This window comes from Trichoderma breve, chromosome 3 (genome assembly GCF_028502605.1).
Source record: "Trichoderma breve strain T069 chromosome 3, whole genome shotgun sequence".
Lineage (NCBI taxonomy): Eukaryota > Fungi > Ascomycota > Sordariomycetes > Hypocreales > Hypocreaceae > Trichoderma > Trichoderma breve.
The window spans coordinates 6,078,654-6,101,291 of record NC_079234.1 but is presented as its reverse complement, the minus strand read 5'-3'; the positions used below and the strand labels follow the sequence as shown (position 1 = coordinate 6,101,291).

General features: G+C 45.5%; 9 protein-coding genes across 9 annotated transcripts; 6 read left to right on the top strand and 3 right to left on the bottom strand.

Moving 5' to 3' along the window:
• Positions 1–317: 317 nt before the first annotated feature.
• T069G_06242 (uncharacterized protein) lies at positions 318–1,128 on the bottom strand (the record flags this gene model as incomplete). The annotated part of the gene is made up of 2 exons (XM_056173452.1): positions 318–865; positions 942–1,128. 2 exons carry the CDS (start codon positions 1,126–1,128, stop codon positions 318–320), a joined length of 735 nt encoding a protein of 244 aa, XP_056030310.1.
• Positions 1,129–4,310: 3,182 nt separating this feature from the next.
• T069G_06241 (uncharacterized protein) lies at positions 4,311–5,357 on the top strand (the record flags this gene model as incomplete). The annotated part of the gene is made up of 2 exons (XM_056173451.1): positions 4,311–4,917; positions 5,002–5,357. The coding sequence occupies 2 exons, from the start codon at positions 4,311–4,313 to the stop codon at positions 5,355–5,357; spliced, it is 963 nt and encodes a 320-aa protein (XP_056030309.1).
• A 462-nt stretch (positions 5,358–5,819) lies between these two features.
• Positions 5,820–6,665, bottom strand: T069G_06240 (uncharacterized protein; the record flags this gene model as incomplete). The annotated part of the gene is made up of 3 exons (XM_056173450.1): positions 5,820–6,346; positions 6,409–6,576; positions 6,635–6,665. The coding sequence occupies 3 exons, from the start codon at positions 6,663–6,665 to the stop codon at positions 5,820–5,822; spliced, it is 726 nt and encodes a 241-aa protein (XP_056030308.1).
• Positions 6,666–7,310: 645 nt separating this feature from the next.
• T069G_06239 (fungal specific transcription factor domain-containing protein) lies at positions 7,311–9,170 on the top strand (the record flags this gene model as incomplete). Its single annotated transcript, XM_056173449.1, has 6 exons — positions 7,311–7,350; positions 7,411–7,647; positions 7,704–7,805; positions 7,864–8,150; positions 8,236–8,487; positions 8,592–9,170. 6 exons carry the CDS (start codon positions 7,311–7,313, stop codon positions 9,168–9,170), a joined length of 1,497 nt encoding a protein of 498 aa, XP_056030307.1.
• A 1,370-nt stretch (positions 9,171–10,540) lies between these two features.
• Positions 10,541–11,203, bottom strand: T069G_06238 (metal binding domain of ada domain-containing protein; the record flags this gene model as incomplete). Its single annotated transcript, XM_056173448.1, has 1 exon — positions 10,541–11,203. One exon carries the CDS (start codon positions 11,201–11,203, stop codon positions 10,541–10,543), a length of 663 nt encoding a protein of 220 aa, XP_056030306.1.
• Positions 11,204–12,894: 1,691 nt separating this feature from the next.
• T069G_06237 (pyridine nucleotide-disulfide oxidoreductase domain-containing protein) lies at positions 12,895–14,343 on the top strand (the record flags this gene model as incomplete). The annotated part of the gene is made up of 1 exon (XM_056173447.1): positions 12,895–14,343. One exon carries the CDS (start codon positions 12,895–12,897, stop codon positions 14,341–14,343), a length of 1,449 nt encoding a protein of 482 aa, XP_056030305.1.
• A 404-nt stretch (positions 14,344–14,747) lies between these two features.
• Positions 14,748–15,650, top strand: T069G_06236 (short chain dehydrogenase domain-containing protein; the record flags this gene model as incomplete). The annotated part of the gene is made up of 3 exons (XM_056173446.1): positions 14,748–15,053; positions 15,102–15,511; positions 15,566–15,650. The coding sequence occupies 3 exons, from the start codon at positions 14,748–14,750 to the stop codon at positions 15,648–15,650; spliced, it is 801 nt and encodes a 266-aa protein (XP_056030304.1).
• Positions 15,651–16,867: 1,217 nt separating this feature from the next.
• T069G_06235 (zinc carboxypeptidase domain-containing protein) lies at positions 16,868–18,310 on the top strand (the record flags this gene model as incomplete). Its single annotated transcript, XM_056173445.1, has 3 exons — positions 16,868–17,452; positions 17,507–17,621; positions 17,682–18,310. The coding sequence occupies 3 exons, from the start codon at positions 16,868–16,870 to the stop codon at positions 18,308–18,310; spliced, it is 1,329 nt and encodes a 442-aa protein (XP_056030303.1).
• Positions 18,311–20,170: 1,860 nt separating this feature from the next.
• On the top strand, positions 20,171–21,954 carry T069G_06234 (major facilitator superfamily domain-containing protein; the record flags this gene model as incomplete). Its single annotated transcript, XM_056173444.1, has 7 exons — positions 20,171–20,183; positions 20,241–20,317; positions 20,372–20,523; positions 20,590–20,737; positions 20,800–21,181; positions 21,227–21,308; positions 21,351–21,954. 7 exons carry the CDS (start codon positions 20,171–20,173, stop codon positions 21,952–21,954), a joined length of 1,458 nt encoding a protein of 485 aa, XP_056030302.1.
• Positions 21,955–22,638: the final 684 nt, after the last annotated feature.

Genomic DNA, 22,638 nt, shown 5'->3' with positions numbered 1-22,638 from the left:
GGCTTTGATGGCTTTCACGATATTGTATTGCATCACTGAATTTGCAGCTTGACTGTACTTGCATCGTTTTTACAGAGTACCTCAAGTTTGGTTCGCTTGCATTATCGCACACACACTAGGCGAGCCAAAGCAACATTCAGCAATTTTTCTCAATAGTAGTTTTTCTCAATAGTAGTTCAAATTCTTTTGTTCCTGACTAGTACATTCTGGAGTAATTTGAGCCTTCCCTCAACCGTCGTTGCATACAGAGAATTCGCTGTATTTTCCTATGTGCTTTCAATCCGATTGTATGCATCTCGATGGCTAAGTCGCCTAGGTTAAATCATTCCAGCCGCAGGAAGCCAGTCAGAACGATCCTTCAGAGGCAAAGGCGTAGTCCATCGGTGAATATGACCCGTGTTCTCGGTAATCCTCAAGCTGGTACCCCAGTCGTCTGCCTTTGCACAAGCCTTTTGTACTGCGTCCCAAGCCTTGGTGACTCGCTGACCTTTCGTCTCTCGGTCGTGCTGAGCTTTACTGCGCCAGCCGGTAATTAAGATCCCACACTTTCCACTGCCTAACGACGCATATCCATTGAAGTCGGCAAGAATAGGCTTATCCACTTCACCCCAGATATATCCAGTGCAGCTATCCGATTTAGCCACTGCGGTAAAGAATTCCGGTGCAATATTGGTCCATTTTTCTTCATCAATTCCCCAGAAGAAGGTGACGGTAGTGTATGGAGCATAGTACACCTTGGTGCGATCATTCGTGTTTGGATGAATAACATAAACAGTCTCATCGCTTTGAACATCTAGAAGAATCGGTGGTGTAGGTCCATTGATGAGGGCTTTGTGGACATCGTGCTGTTTGCGCGTGTCGTAGTCTGGTAATATGATTGTGAATAATTAGACGACTCTCTAGCGCATGTCCTTCATTTCCTTTCAAAATGGAAAACGTACCGATAAAATGAATCACCTTATCTGGATATTTATCACTTCTGCCCCAGCAACCGCGAGAGCAGCCAGGAATAGTTGTAGCTGCGGCATGGAACGCTTTCTGGTACTTTTGTCCATCTTCCGTTGTCTCATCTTCAATCGTGCGATTCCCAACAGTGACGACAGTAACTTCGATGGCCGGATAAACCATTATGATGGAGTTGAAGTGTGCGGTTGTCCTTGAATTATTGCTTAATGGATTGATAGTCGTGTGCGATATGTTTGTTCACTGTTGCCAGGCTGAACAGCAATCTACGGCAGCAAAGGCCCTTAAATATATAGAATAAACCGCGGAAAACTACGGAGTCATTATGATTTATCATGCCGAACCTTCTCACCACCGTTGCAAACATTACGAGCTCCTGGATTCCATTGCAACACAGTGTAAAGTAAGTATCGAATAACACGCCACTGTTCAATAGGACACCATTTGTGAGTAACCGAATCACTCGGTTATTCTCATTAGTTGCCCAGTTGTCGTGTTGCTCGCCATCTAGACTTGACGTGAGGCCGACGCACACTGTTTTGCCCCGCCTTGTCTGTTGCTCGCAATGTGCACCAGTGGCTACGCCGATGCGAACTGATGCGAACTGAAGCGCCCAATCAGCCACGAGGCTGCACTGATATAGCCAACGGCCGTGTGGCTATGACACACCATTTCAGGTGGAAGCATGACAGAATTTGCTATGCTTACTCACATCTCTGGAAATCCGTTGCTCACAAAGTGTTTTGTGAGCAATATTACTAAATGCCTATTTCTCTAGCATCATTCCCTGCGACGACTTTTCTTGCAATAAAACTAACAAGTAACAAGTCAACTCGCTTATATTTCATGAACCAATCAACATTCAATGCTACTCTAGGCGGCTCGGGTATATACAGTCTCGTGAGTATACTTGACGCATCAGCTAATGAGTCTCACAATACAACTCATCAAAGGGTAAGGTCAAAGAGAACAAAGATTTATTTCTGGTCTTTCAAGACTTCGTAGTCATGCACTTAGTGTACAAGTAAAGTCATTTACTGTATGTTCCCAGTACTCTTTAAATTTCTAGCATGTTGGTTGAAGGGGACGAAGAGCCATCAACGGCGTAGTATCATTTTCGGTCGCACTCTAATAGACATCTCATATTCGCAAGTTTGATCTTGGTATGATTCCTGCAGGTGTAGTCTATTTCATCTCATCTATGTGATTTATCGCCTCTGGGGCGGAAATTTGTCCCGACTACTCTCGACAGTTGCAAAGTTGGGTTGGGGTGTGCTTACCCAACTGGTTGAGTCTCTAGACTATTCTGTCGTTTGCGGAAATACGCTTTCTCAATAGAATGCAGGAGGATTATCCTCGTTCTCTCGATGTCAGCAGAATTGGCCACAGTGAGGAAATTAATAAATTGGAGAATGGAGTGCCGGCCTCGAAAACCACGTTAATTCATTCTCACCCTCACTCCGTCGAAACTGCGTATCGTGACGCTCCGCATACAAGCGCAGTGGTAAGATTCACAGTCTTCTATTATTGAGTCGTGGAAAATTCGCTATAAACAACCACGGTCTGAAACAGGTGGTGCCCGTCCGCCTTACCCAATGTTGTTTGGATGTGATATGATGCTGTCAGAGCCGACGTCTATTACACCCTTTTGATTAGCGGCAGGATGTCGCTCAAACATGACTCAAATTACTAAGCTGCAGTCTCGCTAGTACTCTGTGGGTGAAGCCGTCCCTTGGTACAACCACTTAGGCTGCTACCAGTTCGAGAGCAACACCATCAACGACAGCAATATATAGCGGACTAAACAAGAGTGTGGCATTTGCTAATTGCTCAAAACAGCGAGCTAGGCACAGATGATGTATGTATAGCACAGAAATTATGAATTAGTCGTTCTCTGCGACCACTTATTTACCATCTACGTCATACGTCTTATGCTTAGCTGCAGATGTCGATCTGGGTAGGCATGCATAGGATGCCCGCCAAGTGGATAGCTTACCCTACTTCGATAAATTTCTCATACGCATTATCGAGTGTATTGACGGAACGTCTCCAATGGGTTTAATTACCGAAGTTGTGCCAGGCATGAGTCGAAGACTAATTGCGAATGTTATATCAATAGGGTATTCTACTTCCAAGATACATGGCAGTAGCTTCTAGATATCCAACGCTTGTTGGGGTACAATAGGTCCGCAATATTTAATGCATTGGAGATGGATTCATTGATAATAATTTATAGCTCAACCCACCCCACCCCCCAGACCATGTGGAAATAAGAAATGCGGACTTGAGTCGGCATTGTGAATTACAGAAGATTCTGCTCATTAACTTCTTACATCTGCAGTGAGGAAATGATGTGCTTTCAACTGTTCAGGCGTTACGTACACATTTATCTAATGGTGTCGGTCTTCTTCTCATGCTGTCTTTGGAACAACTCTAACATCAACTCAAAATTAGGGGCTACACCGATAGCAGCCTGAGATAAAGAGAGCCCCATCGGCATTCTCCTTTTCTATCGAGACCGGCCTAGCTAGACAGCGGGGCTGCCATCAAAATAATTAAGAGGTGCTGTTGGTCTTGGTACATTGCATGAATACCACGTAATGCTTTGTGTTAGTTGCTGCAAGAAGCATTGGTTCAGTAAAACACATTACCATCTTCATTTTTACCTTGTTCTTATAAGATATCTAATCGCAGCTATTCAGAGCTTGTGTCAATACTAGTCGCGGTTGGCTGTTGGCATCCAGGTGCAGTCTTAAATGATTCCCGGGAATCTGCTGGCAAAGGTCATTATCCCCTTTGCGCCCCGTAAGTTTTCTGAGCGAGTTGTAACAGTATGGTGGGAGAACAGGGACTACTTTTATTTTTGTCTTAATTGTCTAAAGGATTGCCTTGTACAAAAGTGCCAAGAGCCCCAGCGTCAGCCTCCTGTGTGGTGTCTGCTGACATCCCTTGTGTGGCGAAGAATGGCACTAAATAGTAAAGGTGTTGGTCGGTCCTGCATTAGCTTGTTCCTGGGGGCTGGTGTTTTGAGGCGATTTAGCCCTGGGCTGATTTTGGTGCTTACTGGCGAGGCCGATTGTTGTCAATTTCGTACAGATCCGATTAATATACACGAATTGGCCCCAAGAGAATTAACACCGAGGAGATAGGCAGATGCTATTTCCAGTACTGGTAGGACTGATAATTTGTCTAGTATCGTGCTCCATTACACCGCCGAGCATCCTCCCATCCATTTTTATAACTATAAAGCAGCATCATGCCTAACCTTCAACCTATGCTTATTAGCCTTCGTTCACTATACTACTACTACTACAAATATATACCATACCCACACAACACATGCAAAAATGGCCATCCTACGCCAAGTGGCTTATATCGCGAGTCTGGTACCGCTAGTTGTGGCGGACATTGGCACAGGAGGATATCTAATTATTGGTAATGATGCGCCATTCGGTCTCCCAGACAGTTCATTTCGGCCTCTATCGCAAGCCAATGCCACTGGCTCGTTTACCATCCCAGGATTCAATTTATCTTCGTCAAATCCATCTGTACAAGGCGATGGGCATAACTGGAACCTCGACATCTCAGTTCAGGCCAACATCCCGCTCAATGGTTCTAATGACACAAGCCTCAGCGCAGCCGAGAAGAATGATTTCACCCAGTTCATCTCCATTAGTCTCAGTAATGTGGAGAAAACAGAAGTTTCCAAAATTGCAAAAGGGAACAAGATGTGCGGCTACGTCATGCTTGGTCTCAAAGCCAACGTGATAGCAGACAACCAGGACGATGCGACCAAAGGCGGGAACTGTGACTTTTTATCGCAGCAGTGTCAGAGAGACCTAAACGCCGCCGCCCAAGGTGGATTCTCTGACTGTGGTTCGGCCCCCCTACCAGACTCTTGCAACGACTGGCTAGGCCCGTCTGGAGATCAAATCTTCCAAATGACTTCGTTTGGTAAGTTGAGGGAACTGGTATCTACATATTATATATACCGAAACAAACATGGTGCAAGAGGGAAAGAGAGCTGACGCGCCAAAGCATTTAACGAGAAACTCATCACCGACGGTCGCTTTTTCACAGCTGGCTCAGCTCCATCGTCCGAGAATAACCAAACAGAGTACGATTCTGCCGTTAGATACATCTGGCCTGTCATCCTCACATGGAGTCACACATCCAACACGCCAGATAATATGACCACGACCACGTCAGCGCTTCGCTGCTTGCGTGCAAGCAACATTACCAATGGCAGCCGAGATCCGAATGCTTCAAACAAGGGAGGAAACGGAGACAATGGGGATGATGGTCATTCCAATGCTGCTGGTCTCAATTCTGCGCCTACATTTTGGCTGACGCTGTCTTTGATGGGAGTCGCATCTGGTCTCGCATTTTTATAAACGTCCATCATCTCAGATTAAAGAAATGGCGAGAGATGTGCAATCGTGGTGAAACCCGTAAGCTGTATAAGCTCGTCACGACAACTAACATCCGATGCCCCGCCTTCTACGTCGGCAGCTTATGTCCATGAAATGCTTCAATAATGCCCTCACTCTAGAATCTCTAATATCGCTATAAATATCTTGGAATGGAAATGATACCCTAATTTTACTGTCAATTTATTTAAATCTCCCTTCAAGTAGCTCCTTTTCGGATAAGGTGATAATACTAGATAAAGTAACACCAGATAAACCACTACGGCACATAAAGGTTTTACAGTGCGACGAATGAAATAAAGCAATAGCTTTATTTATTTTCAGCTGTTATTCGCACATGCGGAATACTAACATAGCAACTTCTATGATAACTGAATTCATGATTAAGATAACAATTTAAGCTGGCCAGCTTAACTTATTATCGTGTTAGTTTGCATTCACTTCCTCCTTTAGCTTCATCATCTTCTGCACAGCTTCTCTCTGAATCATCTTAACGTGCCAATTGTACCAGTTTGGAAACAATTGCTTCCTGTCGCTGGCGGTTCCGGCTTCGGCGTCTCCCTGAAGTACAATGTCTAACATGAGATCCCACGGAATGAAAGCCAAATCCGCGAGAGTGCATTTGCCGCCTACAAGGAACCCTTTCCCGCGCAGCTCATCATCAATAGTTCGCAGCGTTCTTTTGACAAGATGTTGAAAGTGAGCTACTCCATCGAAATTTTTCTTATTTCTCATCTGAAGAGACTGGATAAATGTGAGCCACCCAAATCCAACCAAAATGTGGAGGGGGAGACTAACCTGTGCATAAAAGGGTGCTTGCGTGCTGCTTTGAAAGCCAAGATATTTGTCCACTAGGTATTTATCTTGCTCTGTAGCCGGAGAAAGTATATCGTCCTTGTCATAGTGATCCAATAGGTAATGGTTGATGACGTTAGATTCTGTTAGGATCATGCCTTCATCTCATGGCGTCAACTTCTATATGTTCATTTCTGCTGTTGCGCTTCCAGTTGCTTACCTGTTGCTGGATCGTGGATTAGCGGAACACGGCCTGCAGCATTTTTCTTTAGGAAGCTGGGATGCTCCACCCCTCCCGCATTATTGCCAAACTCTAGATATTCTGTTGCATATGGTATTCCGAGCTCCTCGAAGACAATCACGTTCTTCCACGGATTTGGGCCGATCTCTTTTAGATATGTTAGAGCTTCTTCTGAGGCAAGATTCTTCGTTGGTTTAAATCTTACTGTGAGACCAAAACTGAATTGACCGACTCATTTTCTCGTCTGAAAAAGGCTTGGTTCCTAAATTGTTTCTTCGCTGTTGCTGGTGGTCTACGATTCGGCCAGTAATAAATTGATAGCACAAAGACAACTCGGAAGATGGCTATATATATGTGTTGCATGCATTTATGGGATACATTTTATTTCGCGCAATAGATTTGCCGATTTTACCTTCTGCCCACACTTGAGCACTTTGGTGGCGAATACTGAACCGCTGGTGCTTTTAGATTTCGGACTGCACACACAACATCAAACGCAACACGACTGTGCGCCAGCAAAATCATCCACAGCGTTACAAGCCAACTTAAATCCCGACAAAATGTCTGAAGCGGATATTTCATAGTCCCACTTGATTCTACTACACGGCCAACATCAGTAGCAATGTGGCAACGCGAGGACAAAATAATGCTTAACACAATAAATCTTGACGACAGTCTGAAAAGGGGTGTACCAAAGTTCCACTGGATTATAATATGTACCACGTATCTAGCTGCAGAATACATGATGGATCGTATTGATCTCGTGGCCATACCCCTTGCCAGGGCAAGCTACCTGCAACAAGTTTCGGCTGGCTCTTACTTCCTCCTACTACTTGACTTCCCGCTCCATTATTCAGGAGTCTGCTTCACTCAGATGAACAATGGATCACCAAACAAAAAAAAGGTGCTGGAATTGCCGCTGTGAGTATATCTCCACATTGAAAGACATTTCCACTTCAGAATCTGAACTTGAAGGGGCAGCTGGTAAGAAGTCATGCGACAGACAGGTTCCATCCTGTGGGAACTGCCTGAGACGGGGTATAACGTGTGAGGGATACGGAATGCTTCTATCGTGGCCAAAGGGATCTGACAATCGGAGATCCATTGTCTGCATCCCCGAAATCGAACTGCCCATACATAAAAGGCCCCTGTATTATATTGACTTGGGTCATAGAGATTTGGAGCTATCATTTGAACTCCGCAATTCCAGATGGAGCGGTCAGTCTGAGAGCAAAACGAATTCTTCAATAAAGGCTCATAGTGACATTGTATAGACCTTTGCCAAAATCACTTCGCCCACGAAGTAGGTCTACCGCATTTCCCAGAAGCGCCTTCATCCGACATTGCAGATCCACCCACTGGTGGAACACCGCAAGGTACGTCCAGAACAGTAATCTACAGATACAGCGATTAATTGCAATTGAAAATGGACAGGATGTGATGAAATGGGAGTCATTCAAGTTACTTTTGGCGAGAATGTAGATGACATCCAGCAGCTATTTAGGGAGATGATTGCAAACAGCTCGGCGTCGGCTACCACAGCTCTTCGCCACGCGCTGCTAGCATTATGCTTTCAATACCTAGCCATTACTCCAAATGCTATTTATCATCAAAATCGGTCGATAAAAGGCTTACAGAGTGCTATGGAGAAATCATTGCCGTGGGATCACGAAGAAGCTTTCCCAATGGTAGCAGTTAGTATGCTACTCAGTTTGTACGAGGTACACTGGCTGCTACCCTTGCCACACTCACTGAGTATCTTAGAGGTTTGCTGGTATTTACTTGCAGCTAATGCATATGCTACAGATGGAAAACGGCGAGTCCTCACTTCGCTGGGCTATATTTTTTAGCGGTACTAAGAGGATCCTTGATACCATCTACAATCCGGAAGAGACTTACGAAGGCAATGCAGCAATTATCATGGACTGGATCTTGTATTGCTCCACCATGTATAAATTCAGTGTTCTTCATTGGCTTCGAATAGATGAACTGCAAACGTGGCTGGAGAGACAGAAGAAAGTAATATCAAAGCCTCTCCACTCGGCTCGCCGCCAATTTGTAAGGACAAGCTACCCACCCTCCCTCTCCTTGACCCTGCCCCCTTTCTCAGGTGAGTTTGAACAAAGGAAAAAATTTCCGTCGACCTAATACATGATTTATAGATCTTGCCCTCTTGGGGATGCTCTCTAGAACTATTGGATATTCTACACGACATTTTCAACGACGTCCACGATCGAGATACCGAACAGTACAATTCTCCAGAGCACACTGCGAGATTAAATACGCTTGAATGGCGACTACGATGCCTGAGCCAACGTGAAGAGCACGATGCGCCAAGCGCGAATGCACCTTCGTACAACCGTCGAGCGGCAGAGTTCTACCGACTGAATGCGCTACTCTATCTCGAGCGAGTTGCCCGCGGCAGTCCCCGAGACGCCCAAAAAGTCGTCGAGCTTGTGACAAAAGCGTATACACTACTGGATAGCATGGAGACTTTCGATCGTCCTTGGCCGCTCTTTGTCTTGGCCCTCGAAGCATCAACGGAAGACGAACGACGGACAGTATTACAGGTAATAGAGTCAGTGTTAGAGCGCCTACCCTTACGAAAATGGGTGATGCTACGAAGAATGGTACAACAGGCTTGGGGCCAGAGCGATTTGGCCGACTTTCAGAGTTTAGATGCGCTGGTTTTATATAGATCAGTGATGAATGTGCATCGTGTGCCACCTTCTTTTATCTAACCAGAAGACAATACAAAAATCAAATTCAATAATATTGCGAACACACTTTCTTCAGGAAAAGAATTACAGAAAACACCTCTTAAGCTTTGATTTTGCATTACTACTGATCTCAGCTAGGTAATCAGACATGGTATACAAGCGCAGTATAAGTGATACGAACTAATATGAACGCGTAAAGACCATAGATCTCGAAAGAGTGCAATGATAATGGGGAGAGTTGAGTAAACAGTAGCTGGATACAAACATGTAGATGCGAAATCTTCATCTCTCTCCTGATTTCTCCCAACTGAGCCGACTTCTGGTGATAATTACTACTCGTAATGTCCGTTAGCATCTCTTAGGACACTTCGCTTACATCCTTCACTACGCAATGTCACAGTCGCTCGCATTGAGACCGGTCGAGTTCGTTGTGCCGTTTCCAGCTCCCCGAGCGAGATTCCCCATTATCGAGTAATATGTACTCCGTATAAGAGGATAGTTCAGAACATGCATGTGGAGATGGGCTTGTTTCGGGCGCGGCGCAAAAACTTGCTTGTCACAACCAGGCCGCTCCGCTTTCTCTGTCCAGGCAAATAAGAGTTCGCCATCAGGCCCGGTTGCGTGGCTGGATCGCAGTATCGGGGAGGCATTGTTGTAACCGAATGAAAGCATGGCAGTGGCGCTGGACCGGCGCATTAGATTTACAAATTGCATCTGAGAACGGCTGAGAAGATGTCGACAAACTAGGTAAGCGCCGGCCTTCAACTCCAACTTGTCACTCTTAGCCTGTCTCCAAAGAAGGGAAATCTTTGCCGTTTTTGACCGCCGGACCAAGTAGAATTCCCAATTTACGCCAGACAACGCCCGACATCAAGCATCCAAGCCACGAAAGAAAATCCTTATGGTCGTAGAGTAAGGTGTGCAGACCGTTGGGTGTGGGCAGCATGTTCATTCATACCGTATTTTTACGACGATGAAAACTAAAAACAACGGAGTAACTGTATTTGGGGATGGTCCCCTGCCGTGTCCGCCGATATAAACAAGATTCTGATGTCATTAGGGTCTGAAGCTTTGTACGAGAATTGGACACATGGAGCTATGTAAAGGTTTCTTGTGTTTTCTCGTTTTAGGGTCACATTGACATGGCTCCATCGTTCTCAAAACACAAGGCCGGTTCTCCGAATGCATTCCTACGCAATGCAAAAGGTCCGGAAAGAGACATCTCATAGCCGGAGTTACACGAGCTACAAGGAAATGGCCTTTTCGGATAATTGATTGAAGAAGAGGAATAATGGTAACAATTCCGTTGTGGTCATAAAGTGATGCGTCATGATTGTGAACAGTGATTTTCACCTTGCTATTTCTCTTTTTGACAAATACAGGGGCTGTAATCATATCATCGCCGCCAACTCAGGCGAGAAGAAGCAGCCGTCAACGAATCGATTGTCCTCCGTGACTTTCAAAAGCTTTTCCAAAGTAACATCTCCGTTATCCGCAAACGTATCCGTAAGCTGGGGCCAATCGATGACACACGGGAGAAGTTGATCAAGGAAGCTCAGGTCCTGATTTTGGAGCTGCATGATGTTCCGCCGGCTTCTGAGGTACTGCACGGGCGTCATGCCGACGCACTTCTTGAATAGTCGATGAAAATACCATTTCGACATATTGGCCTGTTTCGCCATTTGGCCCAAGCTCAGCTGGCAAAGACTTTCGTCGCTGATCACGGCACTTTCCCACTCCCGCAAGAACTCTCGAATTTTCTGCACAGACTTTTCTTCCGGCATGAGCCCATCTAGCTGAGGTTTACACCGTTTGCAGGCACGGTAACCTGCAGACTGCGCTTGTTGACCAGTTCTGTAAAATAAAACATTGCGGCGAAGAGGCAGTCTCGATTTGCAAACTGGTCGACAATAGACCTTTGTTGCTCTCACGGCCGAGACAAAGCAGCCGTCCGCACGAATATCGCGGGCTTTCACGGCCTGCCAGCGAGAATCGTCGTTTTCGTAGTCGGGCAACCAAGTCGCCAGTGAGATGGATTGATGTTCGTAGTCCATATTTGCGACACCAAACAATGGATTTTGGAATATGATGTAGATGAGTAGAAACCTAGCCTGTCAAAAGATTCTAGGAATAGCTATAACTATATAATAACGGCTGTTCGATCAACATCAGGCTTGAGCTAATACAGTTAAAGGAGCTAATGTATATGAGTACTCCGCTCTTTGTCATTACGACGACCTCTTCCGGTATACTACTAGGTAGAGACGAACATACTGGGTGTCACTGCATCCGAAGCGAAGCGCCGCGGCTGGCCGGGCGAAAAGCTAAAAAATAAAAGGTTCCTTTACGGAAAACGTCTTTCCATTTTCACAATGTTTAGTACACCAGTAGACAACTGCCGAATTCCACGATATTTTTTAGTAGGTTGACATAATAATTTCACCTGTCTTTCAAAGTCTGCTCTCTTAGGCCTCCATAGGTGTCATTTAACAACTGAAGCTATTCCACTCGATCCCTCGCACCTCAACAAGCCCGAGCATAGCAGTATAACCGTTACATATATCGATCCGAGATTGCCTCATCGATTTCCTTCCCAACGCGCAGGGCCACCTTTAGACAGACGGAAATAGCCCGACGAGGTACTAAGCACTAAATACCATAATCCGCCGATGGATAATTCGCAATGAACGATACCTGTGACCGGAAAACTCCGAGGAGCGGGTGCGACTTGTAAATTTCTCAAAACACGTTTTCCGCCAAGTCCGATATGCGGGTGTTAGTTGTGTCCCATCACTGGGAAGATCCATGGATCCATAACCGTATCGGGCTCAGTGCGTGTACGATGACTACGGCGCTCCATTCCCCGCTAGCTGAACGTATTGTATTAACACTGAAAATATTGGAAACAAAAAGTCTGTGAATATTATAAATTACTGAAGTAACATTTTATCGGTATCGGATATGGGATTGAATCACCTAATCTCAGTTCTAAAATCGTACCCATATTTTATTTCGTGAAAAAATTCCATTAGCCAATAAAGTGCATCAACCTGGAATTCGCAACTGTCAAGTGAAGCCGCTCTCCATTTTGCCATTAATGTGTACTAAGACGATACGAACCTCTGTTCTTTTTTATTACTTAAATGGTAACACGAATTGGACAAAATTATGCTTGTAATATTAATTACCTGTAGCAAAAGACACACATGATCTACGTATTTTCTCCTCGCTGATCATAGGATTTCTTCAATATTTGATCTTCTATTACTTTCCCTGTTTTTATCACCTTAGTATTCGGAGAGGGTTTCACAGAGCAGATCTCATTTTAACCAATATCATCTTGTCACTTGTGTATATTCTCTCGATGTCTCTATCTGCCCCTTAACTCCTTGAGGCTTTTATCCCTCTCACAAAATTCTACCCAGTAGTTAATGTCTCCTACACAACTTTTCTCCGCACGTAAAGTCTAAATTGGCTTAACTCTAAAGCAAGCAGGATGATCATAGCAGTCATAATAATCCTGATTGGTTTACTTACCTTACCTAGAACTTTGTCATTTGAGTACTGTCGTCACATTGATGGCATTTATGGATGTCTCCCCTCATCATCGCATTTCTTCCCAATCTCTCGCCCAACTTGCATCATTCGACATCCAAGTTATTTCATGTACACCACGTTACATGTCGTGCCTTTGAGGCTATTTATCGCACCCAAGCGATTTTTTGTTAAACAGATCATTCGAACCATGTCTACTCATTACGATGCCATAATTATTGGCTCAGGCCAAGGCGGCACGCCACTCAGTATGGCTTTCTCACAAGCAAAATATAAAACTGCCTTGATAGAGAGCTCCCATATCGGCGGTTGCTGCATTAACGAAGGATGTACCCCGACCAAAACTTTGATTGCATCTGGAAGAGTCGCGTATCTTACACGTCGCGGCCCTCAATATGGCGTATATGCGAATGCAGGCGCCGATGCTGCTAGTAATGATGTTCAAGTAAATATGGAGGTTGTAAGGAAGCGGAAGCGGGACATCGTCGACAGTTTTCGCTCCGGAAGTGAGCGAAGGCTGCGGGAAGCCGGAGTGGAGCTCATCATGGGCACAGCAAGTTTTAAAGATGAGCGTACACTCCAGGTACGCGGCCTGGATGGCCCCGAGAAGAGCCTCACTGCTGATCGCATCTTCGTCTGCAGTGGAGAACGCCCAGCTATACCCAAGATTGACGGCTTTGATGCGGCTTCTTTCCCACCAGATGCCATACTTGACTCAAGCTCTATCCAAGAGCTAGGGGTGGTACCATCACATCTCGTGGTCATTGGTGGAGGTTATATTGGACTCGAATTTGGACAACTCTTTCGCCGATTGGGTGCTGCTGTCACGATTATTCAGCGAGGTAATCAACTGCTTCCACGTGAAGATGCTGAGGTTGCAGAAATAATGCACAAGGTGCTAGAAGAAGATGGTATCCGCATTCTTCTCAAGGCGGCCCCTACAGCTATCCGCCCTCATACCAGCAGTCAAGATCCGGCCACCAAAGTCTCAGTATCTGTCTCTGTGTCTGGTCAAAATGGTCAATCTGAACTACAGGCGTCCCATGTTCTCTTCGCTGCTGGTCGCATGCCCAATACTGAGAATCTGAACCTGGGCGCGGCTGGTATTGAGTCGACTGCTCGCGGGCATATCGTCACGGACACGCAGTTACGCACAACCAATAGCCGGGTATGGGCTCTTGGCGATGTTAAAGGAGGGCCAGCTTTTACACACATATCGTATGACGACTTCCGTTTGCTACGAACCAACTTGCTTGAGGAGGGAAACATCACTACAGCCGACCGTCTTGTACCTTACGTCGTCTATACCGATCCACAGCTTGGACACGTTGGCCTACACGAGCATGAGGCCCGCGAAAAGTTTCCTGATCGTAAAATCCAAGTCGCCAGCATGCCAATGTCATATGTTGCACGTGCGCTGGAGACAGACGAATCGAGAGGGTTAATGAAAGCCGTGGTTGATGCTGAGTCCAAGCAAATCCTTGGATTCACTTGCTTGGGGATCGAGGGTGGTGAGATAATGAGTTTGGTAGAAATGGCGATGATTGGAGGTGTCAAATGGACAGCGTTGAGCAATGCAATATGGGCACACCCCTCGCTGGCAGAAAGCTTGAATAATATTTGGAGCTTTTTAAAATAGAGTGATAGGATACCATTGCATCCCCCGTACCAAAATCACTCTACGAACATCCGGAGAAATCGGCGGATAATAGTTAGTATGATAGATTTGTCCGCTAAATCCGTAAGAACAGTCACGGAATTAATCTATTTACTTGATATTTTCCAAATCCGACGACAGACGTTGGTACAGATTTACAATTTGAAGATTGGAGTTCGCATCCTTCTTCCTCGGGCGGAGATAGCGCCACGCGATATATCCGAGGGAAGTCTGAGCAGACAATATGTTCTCTTTCTATAAGTAGTACTTCATTATTGCCATGTATCTATTCTCTAATGCCTTTACCATTCATCGTTTCCCCTCCTATTGTCACAAACAGCGCAAAAGACTTATGCAATCCGCAGCACACAATCCCATCAGCCAAGATGAGTGATCAAGAAGATACTTCTCGCGAGACCAACGCGCCTCAAATAGCAGCATATGTCAAACCTCGCCATGATACATATCCTTTCATAGATCCTACCAGTGCCAATTTAGCTGGTAAATCTGTGTTCATCACGGGTGCCTCCAAAGGTATTGGTAAGGCCGCTGCCCTGGCCTTTGCGACGGCTGGCTGTTCCAAAATTGCAATTGCTGCACGATCTCCCCTAGACGATGTCGAAAAGGCCATCAGAGAAGCTGCAGCCAAAGAAAATCACCCTGAGCCTCTGATTCTAAGCCTAACTGTGGATGTAATGTCGGAAGAGTCCGTACGAATGGCCGCTGAAGCCACTAATCAGACGTTTTCCGGAAGCCTCGACATCTTGATTTGCAATGCTGGCTACCTGGAAGATTGGCGAAAATTAGCTGAGTCTCAAGCTGATGATTGGTGGAAGTCGTGGGAAGTCAATATGAAGGGCACATACCTCTGTCACCGGTACTTTATACCGCTGGTGCTCGAGTCGCAAACGAAGACAATCATCAACTGCAGCAGTATAGGAGGCCATCTCATTTTGCCAGGTGCCTCGGGTTACCAGACCGCGAAATTTGCAATGGCTCGTTTTACCGAGTTTGCTGATAAAGAGTATCATCAGCAAGGTCTGATTGCGATCAATCTGCATCCTGGCGGCGTTGCTACAGAATTGGGTCAGCGTATGCCAAAATATTTGCACCAAGTTTTAATTGATCCGCCGGAGTTGGCTGCTCATACGTTTGTATGGTTGGCTAAAGAAAGGAGAGAATGGTTGTCTGGTCGATTCATTAGTGTGTGCTGGGACATGCAGGAACTTGAGCAGAAAAAGGACGAGATATTGCAGAAGAATGCGCTGAAGGTTCGAATAGTCCTTTGAAGTCAGGAGGTTAGCCAATCAGCTCAACGCAGACAGCTGATTCGGGTTATATCTGAACAGGGGAGGATTACCGACACACTTTTCATGTTACAGTGTCATAAAGAGAAATAAGATGACATCAAACTTTAGCTTTCGTTACTTGACTAAAGATATTGCACGAATGTGATCCTTTAACTATGGATGTAGATATCCGACGTTTGGCATTCTGCTTGAAGAGCTTCTAATTTCTCTTTACCGCACCTCAACACAAAATTTCCTCTATTTTTACCGAAGCATATATTTTGGTGAGAAGGCTTCTTGCACATAACTTTTGAATGATTAGACGAGATATCATCAAATGCGCGGATGCGGGCATATAATGGCTACTATGACAAAAAGATTGGATGTGTTATATCTATGCAACAAAACAAGATCAAGCAGACAGCAAAAGCATAGTGCTGCGATATCTGAATAAATGTATATATATGGAATACTCTACAAACATTTCTATGTTGCAGAATATGTAGTTCAATAGCATGCGTTATAGTGATGACAACATGCCGGGATCTGAAGGTTTTAGGTGGGCTACTGGAGCACAATTGGCCAGATTTTTTTGCTTGCCTGATGATGCATCCAATCATCACCTCTATGAGATCTATTTACCCATAGAGGAGGAAAGACCCGATAAGCTACGTGCAATCATGCTGAAACGTTACTGGTTCAGCTTAATACATGCCGAATTGGGTTGGAACTGCCGGCTCAAAACGTTGCAAAGTTGCAGTAGTTTTGGTATTATAACCGCCACTAGCAGCGGTGACACTTTTAGCGCATTAGCTCGTCTAGATATGGGCACCTAGAGATTCTTAATAATGGGTGAACTATGGCCCATTGGACATATTTTCGGACAGAAACACTGATTACATTGATACCAAGACCCCTGGCGATTGCGTAAACGGAGCACAATATTACTCAATGAGGAGGCCAAGCATTGCGTGATAGATCCAGAAACTCCCCTCATATACCTTCTGGTTTATGTAACTCGCGGTTTAGATCTTCCGTTTGGCAATATATCATGATCTCGGGGTAGCTTCCGACCGACATTTCTCTCCACAAAATAGTTATGGATATTGGTAAATCAGAAGTATAAAGATGGCCTTCATCTGTCTACTTTCAGTTTCTCTTGTCCTCATCCAGTGCACTCGACAACGGGATCCGGGACCTCATTCGGGATTAGAATCATGAAGTTCCTGACGACTTTGGCCCTTCTGGCGCCATTGGTGGCATCGCGCTCTGTCAATGTAGAAGAATCACTTGGCCCGCGTACGGAAAAAGTCAGCTACAATGGGTATCACGTCTACAGTATAAGAGCGGCGGACAAGAGCGAGGCTGAGTTCATTGAGAAACGATTCGCCACCTATCACACAGAAGTTACGAGCCGTGGATTCGAAGTCGCCATTCCTCCCAATGAAGTCCGCAGCTTCAAAGAATTGGGCCTCAATGCACGCCTGCTAAGCGACGATCTTGGGGAACAGATTCGACGTGAGAATAAGGCTCCCGTCTACAAGCGCTGGCTACACAAGGCCGGCCACCTACCCGACCTGTCCTGGTATCAAACATACCACTCATACGAGGATCATCTCCAGTACTGGGATGACTTGGCTGCAGCTTTCCCCAAGAACTCTAAGAAATATGAGCTTGGGCTATCGTATGAAAACCGCACCATATACGCTTTTCACCTATTTGGCGACAAGGGTGAGAAAGGCAACAAGCCCATCATTTTGTGGCATGGTACCGTCCATGCTAGGGAGTGGATTTCTACAGCAGTATGCGTCTCAGAATAACCTACGCTTCTGCAACCGATCTAATGAGTATTATAGGTGATTGAATACTGGGCGTGGCAGCTGATCAACGGATACAAGACCAAGAACAAGGAGATTACGAAATTCCTAGACTACTATGACTTTTGGCTTGTTCCATTCCACAACCCCGACGGTGAGAAGACGCTGATAATTGTGCTATAAATCAATATGCTGACATGAATCTCGCCCATAGGCTTCTCTTACACGCAGACAACTGATCGAATGTGGCGTAAGAACCGACTGCCTCGCAGTAACACCACTTGCATAGGCACAGACCTTAACCGCAACTGGAGCTTTGAGTGGGGTGGTGAACCAGGCACTGGAGCTGCGTCCACCAATCCATGCTCTGATACTTTCCAAGGCCTAAACCCAGGTGACACTCCAGAGAACATCGCCGTATCGAGTCTTTCAAACAAGCTTGGAAAATCGCGGAAGGGAATTCGCTCCTACATCGATCTCCACAGCTACGGCCAGAAGATCCTGACACCTCCTGGTTGGACTTGCAATACCTCTCAGTATCCCGCCACCCTCCCTCGCATGCTCGAAGTTGCTGAAGGCTTTGCAAATGCTGTGCAAGCATTTGACAGCCGAAACGAGACTTACCAGTATGGTACGGGTTGCGATATTGAGTACTATTCCGCCGGCAATGGTCGCGACCACCATTATGGTGCTTATGGTGCAGACCACTCTTGGACCCTCGAATTAGATCCAGTGACCAGTGGTCAGGGTGGTTTTGTTTTGCCTCCTGAAAACATCTGGCCCGTTGTCCAGGAGCAATGGGCCGGAGAGCTGTGGTTGCTCAATAATGTGTGGAAAAATTAAGACATTATCAAGCTATTGTTAGCGCACAGTTATAGCTACTGAGCTGCAATTAGTATATTTCGCTCTAAAAATAGCAGAAAAATACTATGAGATGATCTTCTTTTATCTCGCTGTGGTCTACGTTCTTTGTCTTTTAACGCCTGTGTTTGTGAACAGATGTTCAGTCTATTCTTGTTCTTCCAGCGCGATCATATATTTCCCTTTGCATGTATCGACGTACCAGAATGAGTCATATACCAAGCTCTGGATCGTAGGGCAACGCCTTATCATAAAAGAAGGACGATTGGACGTAAAAACAAGGTTCGTAGTGTTTTCCGACAGGGTTGCAAAAAGGTGCGGCTGATTATCCCGGTTTCCGGGTCATCGTCCGCCCATGCTATACTCCTTTACTTCTAGAATGACTGCACATGCTCACTCCCTGCATGTGTGTTTTAACTCAGTTATCTTTTTGGTAGTGTTTCAAAGGTATCGCGGAATTTACTTGTTACGTTTTCGGCCCCTTGAACAAGACGGAGCAGCCGATGTCTCCACCCCGCGAGATGCTGACTGGTAATATAATTGAACTCCACACACCCTCAAGGTCTACGGTAAGAGGAAGCAAGTAAGTATAAAGTACAAGGCGGCAGATTAGACAAGGCCTTTATGGCCTTATAAGAGACCTGGGGTGCGAGGCGGAAACATCCCTCCTGTACTACGGCAGTGTGTAGAATGCGGAATGGTCTTATGGGTGGTAAGAATGGCTTCTTGAAATCGGTTTGTTACAAATATGCGTAGTCAGTCAAAATAACTCGACAGTTTCTTTTCTCACGTGAGAATTGTAGAATCCATCGTGATATATGGGGGCAGTCATAGTTGTATTGTGAATGTTATGCGTGAACCCATCGTTAGCCGTGCACATCGGAGAGCTGACCGCCACCAGCTATTTTGGGATTTTTGACATTTAGTATCAATCTTTAAAAGCCTCTAAATTGCATCTACGGTTATTATCTAACCTCTAACACCGTCGTAACCTAGCCTAATGCTGATGTGCCTACGCTTGGTCTTCTTCTAGGCGAGTTGTCTGGCCGTGACCACTTTCTGTATATGATACCAAAGCTATTACTATTGCTCCTACTTCCATTATATCCTGATTAAATTTTCAGAAGTTTTGACCAACAGAGGTAAGGAGGCTACTCGTTCCCACCAAGCTGCATATATGGAGCTACTCGTATCTGTATAGTACTTGTTCGTCCGTGGGTCATAGCAGCCGAGCTGACGCGGGTGGGTCGTTTAATGCGAGATGGGAGGCCATCCATTGTCCTTCTGAAGATATGTCCTATTTTGGCATTAGAACAAAGACAATATGATAGGGTCACATTGATTCTCAAGCTGGTAATGTTTCGACAAGGTGTTCGGGATTGCTGCCGAAGCTGACAGTACTACAAATCATTTGATGCGCAATGTAATCCTGCGGTCTCCTTGTGGAGTATGGTGGATTACTTGCGCGCGTGAGGGAGCTGAGCCTCTATGGGTCTTTAACACAAACGCGCGTTTATATAATCGTCCGCTGACGAAAAGAAGTTGCTCAGATTTGGAAGAGACCCATAGCAAATCAGGATTAAAAAACATTAGCTGCTCCCTTTCAGTACCGTGCTCCCTTCTACGACCCTATTCAACGATTTCAAAGCAGTACAGGATTGCCGGCGAGCTGCTCTTGGCATCCCATTAGCCATCGATATGGAGGAGCGCCGGATGTTTCTTGAAGAAGGGGTGCCTAATACCGATGAAAGCACTAATACATCCATAAAAGGTTCCGGTCATCCAAGAGAAGACCTGGAAAGCTGGAGATGGCCATTGATTCTCACATGTCTGGGGTTGACCATGTTGATTGTTGGTTTGTTGATGCCAGTTGAATGCGTCTTCATTAGTACGAGCCTCTGACTCTCTTTAGGTTACGATGTTAGCAATGTTGCCAATGTTCAAACTTCTGTCTATGAAGCGTTTGGTCATGTTGAGCTCCTTCCATGGGTAGCTGTTGGGTATAGCACATTGAGTGCTGCTACTGCTCCATCATGGCGCAAGATCACCGCCATCTATCCGCTCAAAATCGTATTCTTTATCTCAGAGTTCCTGATGCTCATTGGATCAATCTTGGCTGGTGCTGCCACCAACATCAATATGGTGATTATCGGCCGCGTGATTACTGGATTTGGATCAGCAGGAGCTATCATGGCGTATGTCATATCTCAAAAGCAGAAAGTGGTCTTTTGGACATTGGCTAACGTGCTTACGGAGTATAGAGGCAGCATATTTGTTTTACTTCTCACAACACCGACAGAATACGCTCGATATATGGGGCTCTTGGGAGTGTGCTGGGCAGTAGGGCTTGTGCTGGGACCAATTGTTGGAGGTGCTTTTGCCCAAAATAGCCACGCCACTTGGCGTTGGGTAAGTATATTACGAAGAAACACTTAACTTCTAACCTATTCGTTAACAAGTCTGAATTGCAGGCCATGTATATCAATATTCCCTTCATAGGCTTTATTCTTACGATCGCCGTTATTAGCCTTCCCAGTTTATCCGCAGACCACAGCTCAGCGCCATCATCAAAATTAACCAAGATTGACTGGATAGGGGCCATTTCACACTTTGCCTTTGTTATCCTCTCCAGTATGGTCCTCATATTTAGTGGCTCAACGTGGGACTGGGGATTCGGAGGGACGATTGCAGTCTGGGTTATTACAGGCGTTCTTTTCATCTTTTACACAGTGCAGCAACTTAAGCCCCTCTTCACCACCCGCGAACATCAGATTTTCCCCGTCGCCTTATTTTTCGAGAACAGAAATTTCCTTCTCATATTTATATCGACCTTTGCTGCAGGCGGCTCCTACGGTATCGCGCTTTACTATACGCCGCTGTTTTTTGCTTTTACCCAAGGCTTAAGCCCAATTTCAGCGGCGGTACGATTGTTGCCATACATTGGCAGTTTTATCTTATCAACAGTCGCTGCTGCTATTCTGTTACCCCGGTTGCGCATTTTCCCACCTTTTTACATCCTTAGTGGCGCCATGATGCTGGCGGGTGCGGGTGGATTATCAACTCTTAAGCCGAATACTCCTGATGGCAGAATATTAGGCCTTGATACGCTTGTCGGAGTAAGCGTTGGCCTCATCTGGCAAACAGGGAATGCGGTAATGTCACGTCTGGTCTCCGACGCTCCCGGGCTTGACAAAAGTAACCCAGTCGAGGTGGAAAGGAATGAGGCGCGCAAAGCATCACTACGCCAAGATACTGCCATGATACATCTTGTTTCACAGCTCTTTGGAGTCTCAGTTGCTCTTTCGTGCGCCGGCTGTGTTTTTCAGAATCTTGGATACAACAAGTTGCACAACTCTATCAGCAGCCTTGGTAATTTCTCCGACAAAGACATCCGCGACGCGCTTGCCGGCGTCGATTCTAGCATCTTCCGCGCTGGACAAGATCCTCGTGTTATCGGCCTTGCCATTGAAGGTATAACGACGACCATTGGGAAGATCGAATGGATTGCATTTGCAGGGGGCGCTATCACTTTAATCGCAGGCCTTTGTATGAAATGGGAAAAACTTGACTTTGAAGTTCAGTCCTCGGATAGCATCGAGGAGATGAAGGTCAATAATGTTGTATGATAGAAGCCGGTTTTTTTTACCTTTTTTTTTTTTTTTTTTCTTGCTTCTCGGCTTTGTTTGGATATAGATCATAGAGGTTAACCGGGAGCGTTTAAGTCGTCATTTAGCAATTATTTCATAGACAAAACGCAGTAATTTGCGTTCTTCAAGCACTCAGTGCTGCTTTGTGCGCCCGCTGTGCGGACGATGATGAGATTAAAATAAATTAAAAGAGGCGAGTTTGGAAAGCCACTGTCCACCAACAATGGTTGTGATAGGAAGCTAGCTGGGATGAGAATATTTATGCGATGAGTATATATAGTCTGAACTGTTCGTAGATAGCAAAAAGTTACCGCATATGCCAAATAAGACTATTGCATCTTAAAGATTTGGCTCTAGAGACATCTCGCTCTCTGAAACAGTTAATTAATGATATCCCACCTCCGTCCCTCCAGTATTTAGTACTTAGTCGTCAGTCTCGCCTTCGAGCCCTACATCCGAAATCCTATCGCACTATTAAATCCATAATGACAAGATACTATTGACTAAATTATTCACATTTGAGCATAATTATATGATCAGTAAACGAGACAATCTTTTCTACGGATAGAGAATCATGGGCAACTACCGAGTCGTGTCATCAACTGGAACAATTCTCGGTGGGGCAAAACACCACCTTTCCACGAACGGCTGCAAAATCCGGCT